At 46.1% G+C, this 14,880-nt stretch overlaps 1 protein-coding gene across 1 annotated transcript in view; it reads right to left on the reverse strand.

Annotated features, from left to right (window-relative positions):
- Positions 1 to 14,880, reverse strand: part of GPD1L (glycerol-3-phosphate dehydrogenase 1 like) — a 52,535-nt gene that overhangs the window by 6,484 nt on the left and 31,171 nt on the right. Inside the window, exons 5-7 of the mRNA XM_019630734.1 lie at positions 11,972 to 12,084; positions 3,143 to 3,376; positions 2,745 to 2,851 (exon numbers count right to left, since the gene is read on the reverse strand). Of these exons, the coding sequence (XP_019486279.1) occupies positions 2,745 to 2,851; positions 3,143 to 3,376; positions 11,972 to 12,084 (454 nt within the window). The remainder of the gene's footprint in view (positions 1 to 2,744; positions 2,852 to 3,142; positions 3,377 to 11,971; positions 12,085 to 14,880) is intronic.

The raw sequence follows: 14,880 nt of genomic DNA on the forward strand, positions 1-14,880 counted from the left end.
CCTTTCAAATGTGAAGAACAAAAATAAATTGTATGTTTATGCATTAAGTCCACAGCACATGAGTAGCAATGTTGTTTAAACCAGGAGTCAGCAAGCCACAGTCTGAAAACCAAATCTGGCCTGTGACCTGTTTTTTGTACCACCTGCAAGCTAAGAACGATTTTTACATTTTGAAAGTGCTGTAAAAGCAGAAAAGGAGAATATGTGACAGAGAACTGTATGTGGCCTACAAAAACTAAATATTTACTATGGGGCTCTTTACAGAAAAAGTGTGCTGACTGCTGGTCTAAACAGGAAGTTCAAAGCAGCGGAAGTCACTTGTGGCTGGAGGACATGGAAGGAGTCTTCTGTAAGGACAGACCTGCCTTTAGGGCGACGAGGGTGGAGATGTGCGTAAAAGCGGGTGTCTGAGCAGGCCACATAGCGGAGGACAGATGTACACAGGAGTCTGAGAAGGAGGCCTCTGGTGCACAGAGAACTCTGCTTCAACTAAAGATGGTGTTGAGGAGATTCACGGACATGCTGTTGGAAAGTTAGGTTGGTACAGGCACGCCTTGGAGAAATTGCGGATTCAGTTCCAGACCACCGCAATAAAGCAAGTATCGCAGTAAAGCGAGCTGTAATCTTTTTGCTGGTAGAGGGTCTTCCCTTCAACTTGTGAAAAAGGCAACCTCTGCGAAACGTAACCCAACGAGGTATGCCTGTACTGGATTGAGAGGGGCTGACCTAAGGACTACAGACCTCATTCTGTTAGATCAGGTGGCTTCTGAATTTGACTACTCAAGGTAGAAGGGACCACGGCAACCATCTGGTCTACCAGTGTGATGTCTGTGGGTCAAGAGGCTAGGGCACAGAACGGCTAAATCTATGACCCGCCCCAGGTCAAAGGCTACGAAGACACACGGGGGGCCTCGACTGCTACCTTCTTGTTCACTGCTCTTTCCATAGCAATGGAGGTGGAGAAAAAGGAGAGAAGGAACTAGAGGAGGACCAGCATGGTGGTGGCTGGAATGAAAAAAGAAAAAATGAAGGTGAGGCAGTGCAGAGGGAGAACGGCGGAACTCACAGTTCTGCCTGCGCGGCTTTGGGAGGCAGGCCCAGGGAGAGCGAGAGTCCCCAAGACCACATTCCAGCCCGAAGAAAGGGGGTGTCTCTCTAAATGGCGGTGACCTCATAAAGTACAGGCACAGCCTGTTCAATTTCTCTTCAGAAGAAATAAAATGGGGCACGCCTGAAGAGAGGCGTCTGCTCAGAGCCGACTTGCCCCTGCTTGATTACACCTGCTTTTTAAAACAGGCAGGTCCTGATCCCAGGATGTCAGTTCCAGACTGTATCCTCCTGGAGTGAAATGATGGATGAATACAGACTAACTGCCAGGCAGCCAACTTGTTAATTCATAAAACCCTATCCAAGGCACCCTTTGGTAGCACACAGACACCACTTTCACATTGTGATGGGAGATACCATGGCCACACACCCAGGTATGTTTTAAAGACTTTAAACAGATTCCTGATAAAGACTTAACAGTCGTTAGAGCAGCCCAACCACACACGAACACATCAGTGTCTGCTGTTCAGTATGTGAGGAAAAGCATGCATGTCAGAGGTGTTTTCCTTTCAGTCACAATTTAAAGGTAATTCTCCTCCTCTGGAGGTTTGTTTATGACTTCCATCTTTGCCTGGCTGGTTCTGAAAGCCATTTCAGAAAAATAAAACGCAAATTAAAGAAGGAAGACAAACACCCTGTCTTCCTCACTTTCCACTTTCAATAGGCAACTCTGAGTCTGATCCATTTGTACTGGGTAAACGGGGAGAGCTGGGTGCAGCGTGAGGTCAAGATGCATGGTTAGGACCAGCAGACACCTGGGCTGAACCTGAGAGGGTGTGGGAGACGCAACCAGAAAAAGCAGCAGACGCCACCCATCACCACCTCCTGGCAGCATCAACACAGCTGCCCAGCTCCCTACTGCTGCAGGCAACCAGACTTTCCTTCTCCCAAAGAGTATTGTGGAGGGTTAAGGATACACAAATTACGCTGCATAAACATTTACTAGATGGGGTGATTGGCATCATGATTATGGAGGAAGGCTCAGCAAATCAGCAAGATAAAAGGGCTGTGGGACAGGCAGGGCCAGGCTCTCACTCAGGTCAGGCAGCTTTTGTGGTGTTACAGGGCTTACTCCCTCGATCAGGTGACAAATCAAGCTGACCCAAGCCCACCTTTAACATGTGATCAGCCCAGAAAGGCAGTGGATGCTGGATGCATCCATTGGTTTGCACCATGGAGACTGCCAGGCTGCCCATCAAACGTTAACACAGGTCCCTGCTAGTGGTAGACTTCTGGGGTGAGTTATCTTTCCTTTTTTTCTGAATTGTTTGGCAGCTTATTAACAAGGCTCTATCTTTTTATAAAAACAACAAAGCAATCATTTTTTAAAAAAAAATTTAAAACTTAGGATGTGTAGCTCTTACCAAACACCCTGCAGGACGGACCAAAATCTTAAAAACTTCATATTTTGTAATATGAAGAATTGAGCTCTTCTCCCTGAAGTTGAGCTTGGTTTTGTGTTTCATGTAAACACTCATTTTCAGGGTAGGTAGATCTTTCCCGCCACAGGTGTTCACAGCACACAAAGGACAGAACTAACCCCGTCAAGTTCTCTGCACACTTGTCACATAGCTGTGCGCCGATTAGGCTGGTGGTCACATGAGAAGTGGGACTGGCCTGGACAATGGGCGACTTACTTGTCGATCAACCCCTTCTGTTTGAGGATGCGGTGCACTTCAGCAGACGTCTGAGGTCCTTGGAGCTTCTGTCCATTCAGCATCTCCTTCTCCAACTCTTCAATGGTCTTAAAAACAAAGGATGGGGGGGGGTAATCAATGGTAAAGACGAGAGAATCCCTGATTTCAGGAGGAGAGCTGCACTCTTTCACTGCCAGCCCAGGAAAGATGAAGACATACACGATAAAGGAATTAAAACTCAAGTATCTTTAAGTAAAAGCAGACAGGTAAACAGGACAACCCAGCAAACAACAAGCGCTGGCCTCCATCTCTGTTGGACTGTGGCTCACCCCAGCCCTGGGGGGTCAATCGAGTGGGGAGGCAGGGATTGGTGCGGGGAAGGGCAGGCCCAGGGCTACCTTTCCAGTCTTGGCAAAGGCCTCTGCCACCCTGCGGTTCCGGCCCCCGTAGCAGGTGGTGATGAGGTCGGCCACGCCACAGCTCTCCAGGAAGGTGGCTGTGGACACCTGGCCCTTGCAGAAGATCCTGGCAAAGGCGATCATTTCCATGAGCCCCAAACGGATGACGGCAGCTTTGGTGTTGTCTCCGCTGCGGAGACCATCACAGAACCCGGCTCCTACCGCTACGATGTTCTGTGAAGGAGACAAGGAAGCCAGGAGGCCGTCACACACCCACTGCGGATGAGGATGAGGGGATGGTGGGGGAGAGACCGAGGTAGGGACCACTGGCTCCCGCACAACCCTGGGTTCTGCTCTTGTACCTGTGAGTGAGTGACAGGCGTGAAAGAAGGGACCAAGTTTCTGTATTCCCATTTTCAGAACAAGGAGCCCAGATCTGGGGTCAGTAGAAAGCAGAAGGGGAAGTCCATTAGTCTACAGCATCCACGCAGGAAATTAGAATGCTGGTAGTGGTCTCAGTTAAATACCACTTAGATAAACTTTTTTCCCTTTCGGGTTTTTTCTTTTTTATAAATCAAATGCTTCATTCAAATATAACACTCATACAGAAAAGTACAGAAATCATGTGTATGGCATGCATTTTCACAAACCGAACACATCCATGTAAACAGCACCCTGACCAAGAAAGAGAACTTAACCAGTGTCCCAGAAAGCTCCCTTCAGAGTGCCCCCCAGTCACACTCCTCCCCACCAAAGGTAACCGCTCTCCTGACTTGTAACACATTTGCTTTATCTGTCTTTAAACGTTATATGAATAGAGTCGTACAGCATGTCATCTTTTCTGTCTGCCTTCTTTGTCTGAATTCAACATCATGCCTGTGAGATTCTGCCATATTTTTACACATAGCACATTTGCTTCCATTGCTGCACTGTACTCTACGTGTGACTACAGCACTGTATACGTGTCCATTCTTTTGTTGACAGGCATTGGGGTAGTTTCCAGTTCGGGGCCGTTACAAATAGTGCTGCTGAGGACACCCTGGTACATATTCTTTGGTGCAGACATTTCTGTTGGGTATGTATGTACCTAGGAGTGGAGCTGCTGGGTCACTGCATCTGCCTATGGACAGCTCAAGTTTCAGCCTTGTTTTCATTTCATAATCCCTACACAAACATTTGGGGAGCACTTGCTCTTTGCACGGTACTCTGCTAGACACAAGGCAGGTTCGATCCAGACCTGCCTCTTTGGAAGTTGATCATCTAGTTCCGGGGTCAGCATGCTAAGGACCAACTGCCCATTTTTATAAATAATATTATTGCAACTCAGGTGTATTGTTCATTTATGTATTGCCTATGGTTCCTTTTGTGCTATAACAGCAGATTTGAGTAGTCGTGCCAGAGACCATGCAATCCACAGTCCCACAATACTCTGTACCTGGCCCTTATGGAAAAAGTTTGCATAAAATGTTTGGCCCCTGACCTAACAAGAAAAATAAACGTGTGCACAAATAACTGTACTGCTTGACTGAAAATCAGACTTTCATTTCAATGCCTGTGTCTCGAGTGAGTATGCATTGTGGGGAGCCCTGCCCTGGGCCTTGGAGGGCAGGGCGGTGCTGGGCCGGGTGCAGGGACGGGTAGGAGCCAAGGTACCCCCAGGGAGGAGCTACCAAGATAGAATTAGACAGAGGTTCTCCTCAAGGAGTTGACAGTCTAGCTGGGAAAAGAGAAACAGCCAAGCACATCAGGAGACAGAAGGAAGAGAGTATACTGAGAAGTGGTGGGGGCCACACGCTTCATTTCAAAGCAAGGAGGGCTGCACGAAGGAGGCAGCATCTGAGCTGGGCCTTAAATCCAATGTAAAACCAGACAACCACATGTGACAAGTAATGACTGAGGGACATCAGACAAGCCCCCAGGTTCCTGGCCCTTTCCACGTTACCAGCTCCTTCACCAAGAACTCTTGGTGCCAGGAAAAATGCAAGTATTTTGACTCTGTCTAACCACACTTGCATTTTTTATACTACCTGGTGACTATATAAAGATTTGTGCCTTGAGAGATATTAAAACATGAAGCTTAGCTGGTAACGAATGGGAAATCAGAAAAGATAAGTGCATTTTTTTTTCCTCCAGAAGTTTTTATTATTGAAAGGCAGAACATTTCTTACACCATCAGACCTATGAAATCTGAGGGATGAGGTGAAAAATGGAATGAACTGGGGAAGAAAAGTGACTTCTCTGGTTGATGCACAGTTTCTGATAAAATATATCAAACCCAGCACTGATGTGGCCAGGCTCGCCCTGGGAAATGGTTCTATCGCTCATTGGGAGGCTGAAGCCACAAAGCCACCTCAGATGAAAAAAACCTGAAGAGCCCTCCTGAAGTTTTTGTCTGCTTCGGATAACAGGGTGACGGCAGAGGAGGGGGGGTCAGACAACAGGGGATCGGAATGGCAGGGGCCCTAAATGTATCTTCTCTTCCTCGGTAATAATACTGGTTGCTGGCTAGTCTCATTGCTATCAACACAGAAAAGAAAAAAATTCTTTAAAAATACTCCAAAATCTGACATGCGTGTATACGTGTTTTAGACAAATTCACATTATTTCTGTGTTCTAGTCTCCCAGGGCGGTTCCGAGCTCTAGCAGACCAATGAAGTAGCTTCCAGTGGACCCCTCTCTCCCCACGCAGGCCGGACTCCACGGAGACCTCAGTTCCAACAGCGGAAGGGAGAGCTGATGAGGACTCGGGTCTCCTGGATTAAAAGCTGACCAGGGAGCACGTTTCCAGAAGGTACTAACTTCTGCCTGCACCTGCAAAACTTCTCAAGCCCTTCCCACCACTCAGGCAACACACACCACAGGTTTTATCAGCTCCCTGACAGCAGTCATCCATCCCCAGCTACCTGCTGTGCGTGCACAGTGACGAGGAAGTGGGCGGTTCCTGGCTTGGCGCACTCGGTGTCTGGCAGCACCATGTGAAGAGGGGAGGGGACAGGCAGTGATGGGGCCTGGAGAGATGTCGAGAGGCAAGGTGGGATCTGGATCTGCGGCTCTGCTCCAGCGGGGATGCGGCCAAGACAGGATGGGACACTGGGCCTTTTAGATGGGGCGCTGGGCAGAGACTAAGAGCTGAGGGCTGTAAGAACACCCAGGACTGGGTGTTTTGTTGAAGTTATCATGGCATCCTGACAAGGCCCAGGATCCAAATGGTTAGATTACTGAAATTGCTCTCTGATGCCTCCTGTGTCGTCGTGCAATATACGTGACCCCTTCTGGAGGCTGCCTGACAACCCCAGCAAATGTCTACGGACTGAATGGGAGATAACAGGGACTTCTGTTCAACAAGGGGCTCCTATACACAGAGGGGAGAGGGGTTATTTATCAAGTGACTACAGGGAGCCATACCAGGCCCGCTGCACACACTGTCTCACTGGAATTCTCGTGATAGCCCTGGAATTCTCGTGATAGCCCTACCTCCTGGCTGGCTCAGAGAGGGGTGTGGCTTGCCGGGAACACCTCGCTGGTGAGTGGTGCAGTTGGGACATGCATCTGGTGCCTGCTTCCAGAGCCCGACTCTTTCCCTGTGCCCTGCTCGTCGGGTCAGAGACCTTCCTGAACCATCTGCAATTAGGTATCAGAGTGCCTGCAGAGACGCTTGGGAGGTAATAAGGATAGGCTTAGGAGGAGAGAAGATTTATGGAGAAAAATAATAAAAAGAACTGTAACAGTTAACCTTATTGAACTGTTTAGGTGCTTCATGTATTATCGACGTGTTTAATCTTCACAACATTCTTACAAGGCAGGTCCTATTCCATGCACAGTAAGAAGTGAGGAAATTCAGGCACACAGGGTAGGTAGCTTGCCCAAGGTCACACTGTCAGGACCTGCAGAGCTGGGTTTCCAAGCCAGGCAGCCTGGCTCCTAAGTCCTCTCCAGGGAGATCACACCAGTCTGCTCTAGGCCCAGTGAGTGAAAGGCACAGAGGAGCCACCTCAGGATCAAAATAAGAACTTCCTAACAGGGACAGTTGAAGCCACCCAGAGACAAATGACTTCAAGACAAAGGAGTGAGCTCTCAGTCACGGAAGCATCCCAGCAGGAGCTGTAAGGATGAGCCCTGAGCTCCAAAGCAGTACTTCTGATCTTTCATGTCACTGCACTCAGGGAACAGGCAGATGAGGGTGCCCACGGCCTCTCGGCCCCTTCAACACAGGGTGCATGGGTCGGGACAACCTCACAGTTTCCACTAGAGGTGTAACCTCCCCACGAGGGGCGAGGTTGAAGGAGAGGCAAACAGGGGTTGCTGCAGGGCAAACTCTTCCCTCCCGAGGGGACCCTGGGCCTCAACCTAGTTTAATCGCCTTATGATGGATCTTGAAATCCTGCTCTCTCCCTCCACCACTTATCAGTGTCAAAAGAAAAATAAACACACTGAGCCGTTGGATCATGTTTGAATAGCATTCGAGCAGATGTCTTCTGAGATCGCTCAGCTGTGAAAGTTATCATTATCCACTGTGCATTTAAATTTGCTTTGGAGCTAAAAATACCATGATTTTCAGGAGACAGACATCCTTAAGCCCTTCCCCTTTTCCTCAGCTGTGGCAACACTTGAGGCATTCATCCACCCCGAAGTGCCATCTTTACAATTCTGAATTGGGGTGGGTGGGGTGGGGCTCAGTTCCTTCCACTCCCATCCCGCCCCCAAAAAGACTATCAAACTGGAGACGCACGCTACCTGCAGATTATAACACTCTCACCACACAGGAAGAACGGCTCCACTGAAACCAAGTCAGTCTTCACTATTCTCTGTCCGTCCAACAATCCAGCTGACTCTTCCGGAGGCCAGATCCTCATGCATTTGGCCTACGAGGAAGCGCTGTCTGCAGTGTGTGGGCTTACTATAGGCAAGGCACCACATATGGTTGGCAGGGTGAGCTCTGTATTAAGGCAGCCTGGCTGAGATGTCAAGGAGGGCTGAGGTCAAGCCCACACCTGGTCCACCTGGGCCGACACCCTGATGATAAGCTGCCTTAGCCAGAAGCAGTGTTGTCCACTAGAAGCTTCTGCAATGATGCAAATGTTTTACATCTACTCATCCAGTAGAGTAGCCAGCTACTCGCTTCTAGACTCTCTAAAGACTCACGTACGTGGTTAATGAGTCTTTGAAATGGGCCTACTGTGACTCAGAAACCGAATTTAAATATTTATTTATTTATAATGATTAGTTTCAGGTGTACAAAACAATGCAACAGTTATCCTTTTCACCCTTCACAAAGTGACAACCCCTCTCCCCCTATCCACTGCCCCCTGCTTTTAAATTTTTTTAAAAAGTTTTAATTAACTTGAATGTAAATGCAAATAACCACAAATGGTTAATTTAACGGGGTCTGGCAGTGGCCCTGGCTAGAGACTAGGCACAAGGCTGTCATAGCAGCACGGTTTCTCAAAGCCAAAGCCCTGGAGGAAACCTACACGGTCAAAAATTAGGGGTGGTTAACCTCACCACAGACAACCCTACAAAGGAGCATAATGAGTCTGTGGCACAAGTTATAGGTTTATCCCCCAGTCTAGTCACCCCTTCTTTCAGAGGAATAGAGTCCCTGATTTCTATGCAAGTATATGGCTGCCGACGGGGGAGAATAAGTATTTTCCAACCTTCCTTGCAGCTAGGTATGGTCAAACAACTAAGTACGGCCCATGGAGATAAAGCCACAGTGTTACATGATGGCTTCCCAGAACCTGCCTTAAAAAGACAGCTGCCATGTGCCCTTTGTCCTTTCTTTTCTTCCCCTTATGGTCTGGAAGGTAGATGTGATGGCTGGAGCTCTGGTCACCATCTTAGAACATGAGGAGGATGAAGGGGTTCAGAGCAGGCCTTCCCAAGATGTGCTACTTTTGGCATGTGGATTATTTTGAGCTGAAGGCAATTGAGACCCTGCTGGCTCAACCGAAACTTTTACCTTTTCCTTAAAGAATTTAAATTGCATCCTTGCCTATAATAAGAGTTATCATCAGAAATAACTTTTTATGACCTATCTATAAGGCAGGGCAAACACCTACTTACTAAACATCTGCTCTTATCATCTTGCAAATTGCCCTCCTCCCCTCTGAAGCCCCAGGTGCCTTTCCTCATTCCTTGCTGCATAATTCATATATACCTCATTTTTCCTTTCTGTCTCTGAACCTGTCCTACATGCGGGGGTCTCTGACTCTCTCATGTATGTGAGTTTCCGGTATGTATGTATAGAATTAAATTTCGCTATTTTCTCTTGTTAATCTCATGTCAATTCAATTATTAGACCAGCCAAAATAATCTAGAATGGTAGAGTAAAATTTCCTCCTCCTCCATGAGGACAAGGACCGTCCCCTGTGAACTGAAAGGAGCCTGGGTCCCTGAGAATTCTGTGCAATAGAGTTGTCATATGGTTTAGGATTTTTAAATAAGAAATAAGCATCTACCTTTTCAGCCACTATTATATTGGGTCTCTGTTAAAGAAATTTAATCCTGACAAAGCATCTATTCAAAATGATAACATAGATTGAAATATATACTTATGACTTTTGTACTTTTCTATATGAAGTACCTCTCAAAATTTACATGAAAACAAACAAAAATACACCCCCAGTGAAAGAAGACAGACACAGATGAGTACATCCTGTGCAACTCCATTATAAAAATTCTAGAAAATGCAAACTATAGTTTTAATCCTTGTAGGGAGTTGTTTTCCTAATTTTTTGTTTTTTGATTAAACGCCCTCATGTTTTTGAGTACAAAAAGACAATGTACATTTTTAAATTTGCTAGTATGGAGAAGATTACTAAAGGTCGTTAATACGAAAAGAGTGAAACATGTCAAACTATTTGAACAGTAAGATCCAGTTTTTTTGCTTTAAAAAGAGGACATACACACACGAGCTAAAAGATTAGAAGGGAACAGAGCAAACCCTGACAATGGTTATCTCAGGATGTAAAGATTAGCGGAGACTTTCACTGTCTTCTTTACACTATTCTGTTGTGTGAAGTGTGCATGACTTTTATAATCAGGGAAAAATAACCATCAGTTATGTAACACTACAAACCTATGCCATTTGTCCTTGCTTTGGCAGGCTCTGACAAGGAAGGGCTTTATCTTATTCAACTGCCTGGACACACACTAGAAAAGTAGGTTGGACACAGTAACCAGGAACAGCAGACTAAGTTTCTTGAAACCCGCATTCATATTCTGTGCCAGTATTTGCTATGTGAGTCATGTACTGTCCCTGGGTTTCTATCTCCTCATCTATACGACAGCAAGGTTAGGCTCAATGACTGATGACTGCCAAAATGTCTGTCAGTTTTCAAAAATCCCCACTCCTATGCAAGCAGACAGGAATGATGGTAACTGGTCCTATTTCAAAGGAGAGCCAAGGGGAAAATGATAAGTGGTCCTCAGCCCCCATCTGCCTCCCCCTCCAACAAACCACTCTGTCTTGGTAGCAGGTACAAATCCACTCACAGGCTTCCCAGCCAACAAAAATGAAAAGCCATTCTAAGCTCAGACACAAGACCAACATGGGGTCCCATTAACAGAGCTTTTCCAGAGCCCTCAAACTAAAATCTTTCTCCCTACCCCAACCAACACCCTTTGTTCAGGGCAGGATCTCACAGCTTCCCCATCATCTACCCCCCAAAAACATCCAGTCACTTAAAAACAGCTTTGGATTGACACAGACCGGTGCTGAGCAATTAGGCATTCTTGACGCCCCTGCTGTTGAGTGGTCATTAAACTAATGACAGACTATTAAAAACACATAAAGATCCCAACCAACAAAAATAAACAAAGCAGCCAACGCCAGCGTCTCAGATGTATAACAGGGCTATAACAGGGCAGCCTGTGATGGGAGGAGCACCCCACACAAGCATTTAGAAAGATGGACACGTGCTGCCTGGGAGCCCAGGTCTTTGACTGGCTTTAATTTTAAAAATTCTTATTTGATAGGGACATATGACCACACATACACACACAGTATTAATTCTAGAAAGTGGTTTTAAATTCTGATGAGAAAACAAGATGTACAATTTAGAGGATGAGCAGGAAAAGCATTCTTTAGACTTTGGTCTCAGCATTCTTTTAATCTTTGCAATGCTTACAAATTCCAGATTATCTGATTTCTTTCCCTAGGTGCTCAAATCCCTGAAAAACAGCTTTTGCTACAAAAAAAATGACTCAGCAGCCCAGCTCCCGCTGGCTGCTTCTCAGAGTCAGAAGAGTGAGAGGGTCTTTAAAAGGTGGAAGCAAGTCAGGGGCCCACCTGTGGAAATTCCCCCTCCTCCCCAAGCCCCTGGCCATTCGGAACCGCTTCTTTGATCTGATCTGAGATAAAACTATTAGAAAAACCTCCACAAGCAGCAGACTATGTTTTCCTTTAAAAGGAACAACCAAAACAATAGAGGAGCATAATTCATAGGAAACAAGTTCCTTTTCCTGCTCAAGATAATATTTAGGAGAAATATATGAATTAATAGAAGACTTTGCTTCCAGGTAAAACTCTACCATCGAGGTACTCTCCATGCTTCCCAACTATTAATGCTGCCAATTTCCCAAAGAACAAAACACCACGATTCTCCCAGATTTAAAAATAAAAGCAAACCAGGAGTGAGAGAGGAACTAGAGCCACCCAGGAAAGGCTGGGGCGAAAGCACGAAGTGATAAACAAGGCTCTCAATTCACTATTCTTCCCCGAAGTAAGTGCACAGGACACAGGGCCCATTCTTCAGGATAAAATTCAAGAACTAACAGTGCCTGTACACGATGAACTCTCCTGAGTAGAAATAACAAGGCTGACTTCACCTTAAGAGCACCACAGAGTTCAACGGTGTCAGCATCGTCAACCACCGTGATTCGAAAATTTGGAGTCTGCAGAAGCTCTTTGAAGAGAAGGCCATTCTTCATGACTTTGCTGCCTATTGAAAGATTAGAAAAAAGAAATTTAATGACAGTCTCTCATCTCTGTTTTCACATCTAACACAGTTCAAAATAACTATTTTCTTATAAAAGGAACACATGTTCATATCATAGAAAATTTCAAAAATTCATAGGAGGGCTAGAAGGTAAAAAATATTCTGTAATTGCACCACAGATGATCAGTAACCATTTGGTATACCTCTTTAACTTACTGAAATATGACTATATATATAGTTTTTCTCAAAACTGGGAATATGATGTATATGTGGTAATCTGCTTTCTGCCATTTTACGGCATGAATAATTTTCAATGACAGTGTATCTTTTCTACATTGTTTTAAACGGCTGCTTTGCATTTTACTGTGTATACATATTGTATTTTATCTAAGTTATCTTTCCGGTGTTTGAAATCTAATTTTGTTGCAACATTTTGCTACCATAAACACTTATTGGCTCGATTTCTGGTTTACATCTGTAACAGTTTATTGCTCAAAACCATTCACGCTCTTGTTTCCAACGGGATAAGGGTGCATCCGTTTCCACAGATGTTAGTCTTGTCCACGTGATGTGCCTGGACTCACAGTGAAAGGGGCATACTCCCCCACCCCTTGGCTTTCGGCTCAGCTGTGTGACTTGCTTTGGTCAATGGGACATTAACAGACACGATGCAGTGGAAGCTGGAAGCCCACTGTGCCGGAGAGCTGGTTCCCCTGTACCCCACATGCCTCAGCTCACCCACAGGGCCCAGCAGGGAGGTGACAGACACATGTAGCAGAGCCACCCCAGCTGTCCCAGCCATGATCAGCTGACCCTCAATGGACTCACAGAGGTGTTTGCTGTGTTTATGTCACAGGCCTCTGAGATTCCATGACTGTTGTTACTTAGCATCACTATGGCAACAGAGAACTGATACACCACCACAAACACTTTCACTGACGACGACACTGAAGAAGATGGCAATGCATTCCCAGTACTTGTTTTCGCTAAGCTCTGTTCCCCCCCTTAGGGCAGTGCGTGGAAGGCGCGGGGAGCTCAGTAGTTTTCACACATTATTTTGCTGTGGTTGTGGTTGAGGGACTTTGGGTTAAAAACAAAAACAAACAAAAGTAAAGCATGATGTGGTTGCAGGGGGTGTGGGGTGGGGATCCGCTCTGGACATAAGGATGATAAAGCTTACCAGGCCAAGTCCTGGCTTCCAAATCAACGTACGACCCCACACAGATGGCAGGAAGCTCACTGATCTAGAGCACTCGGGCTCTGCCTGCCTCTCGGTTCCCAAGCTTGTTCGCAACCTTGTCTGCACATTACAGTCACCTAGGTACCTTTAAAAACACCAAAGCCCAGGCCACATCCCAGACCAATTAAATCAGTCTCTGGGGTGCAGCAGGCATTGGCAATTTTTGAAGCTCCCCAGGTGATTCCAATGGGCAGACAAGTCTGCAAACCTCTCATGTAACCTCCTGGGGCCTCAGCTTCCTCATGAGTAAAACACTCTGACACTCTTAGGGACCGTTGTGAAGTTAAGTAAGAATCAGGTATGAAAACGGGCTATTAGTCGTAACGAGCACTCAAGGTCCTATGTAATTGTGACAGGTTAGCCGACACTCACATGCTTATGACTATGATTTTGCCACTTACAGACAGGAGGCCCAGAGAGGTTTACCAACTTGCTCATGGTCACACAGCTAGTAGGAGGCAGAGCTCAAATTCTAACCCACTTACTCTGGCTCCAGGGCCCATGCTCTGACTCCCTAGGCTATGCTGCCTCACAGGGGTAGGAAAAGAGAAGATAAACCATCAAAAAAACAAACAGCACAGTTAGAGCTATATTCTTCCAATGCAAAACAACAACAAAAAAAGATGACTGTCAACAATTAAAATTATACCCAGAAGTAGTATGTCAAAATAATCCAGGGGAGAGTAGAGAGAGGGTGGGGATACTGATGAATTGAGACTGGCCAGAAGTTAATCATTACTAAAGACGGGCAAGGGGTACATGGGGTTCACGACACTGTTTTGCCTACTTTTGTTTGTTTTCAAGGAAATTTTCCATAACAAGATGTGTAAAACATTTACACCCAATACTCAGATACACATTTTCTATTCTATAGGCATTGCGAGTGTTTGTTATTTAGCTGAGCTCTCCTCTGTCCAAATATTAGAATTGTGCCAGTTTGAGCAAACTGTCCTGTTCCTTTTTTAAACGCTCCACCAGGCCATCTGAGTGATTCCGTGCAACACCGTTTCGTTGCCCGGGATGGGTAAACTAGCCCCAGCCTCCACATCATGACATCATTAGTATCGTTGTCCTCTGGGCCTCGCCATGGGCCACTGCTCAGTGCCTCCAACATGAAGGATGCTTGTGAGCATCACAGGCAAGCCCTTCACTCAAGTCTCTCTAATCCGGCTGTCTGAGCTAGAATCTTGAGCTGCTGCTGTGCGCCATCTGACAAGCGGGCCGGGACAAGGGCATTCTCCATTTTCCACTGATACAAGGTGGAGTCTCTCAGTTCTCCTAATCACACACAGTGTCCCTCAGGGAGGTGGGCTTCTTGTATAGCAATCTCACTTTTTCTCAAATGTACTTTAAGAAATTGTTTTAAACCATGGATAAGAACGCACTAATCGTATTATTATTAGTCATAAGCAGTGATGCGGCAAGCAAGGACCCAGGCTATCTGGTACAGAACAGGTAATCCCCAAAAGTCATGTGAAAGGGCTGTCCCAAACTCAATATGAACCAAAAGACAGGAAAATTCCCCTTCTGTTTTGTGCCAAGCTTGAGAGATAATCAAC

Source organism: Hipposideros armiger, unplaced genomic scaffold, assembly GCF_001890085.2.
Source record: "Hipposideros armiger isolate ML-2016 unplaced genomic scaffold, ASM189008v1 scaffold_937, whole genome shotgun sequence".
Taxonomy (NCBI): domain Eukaryota; kingdom Metazoa; phylum Chordata; class Mammalia; order Chiroptera; family Hipposideridae; genus Hipposideros; species Hipposideros armiger.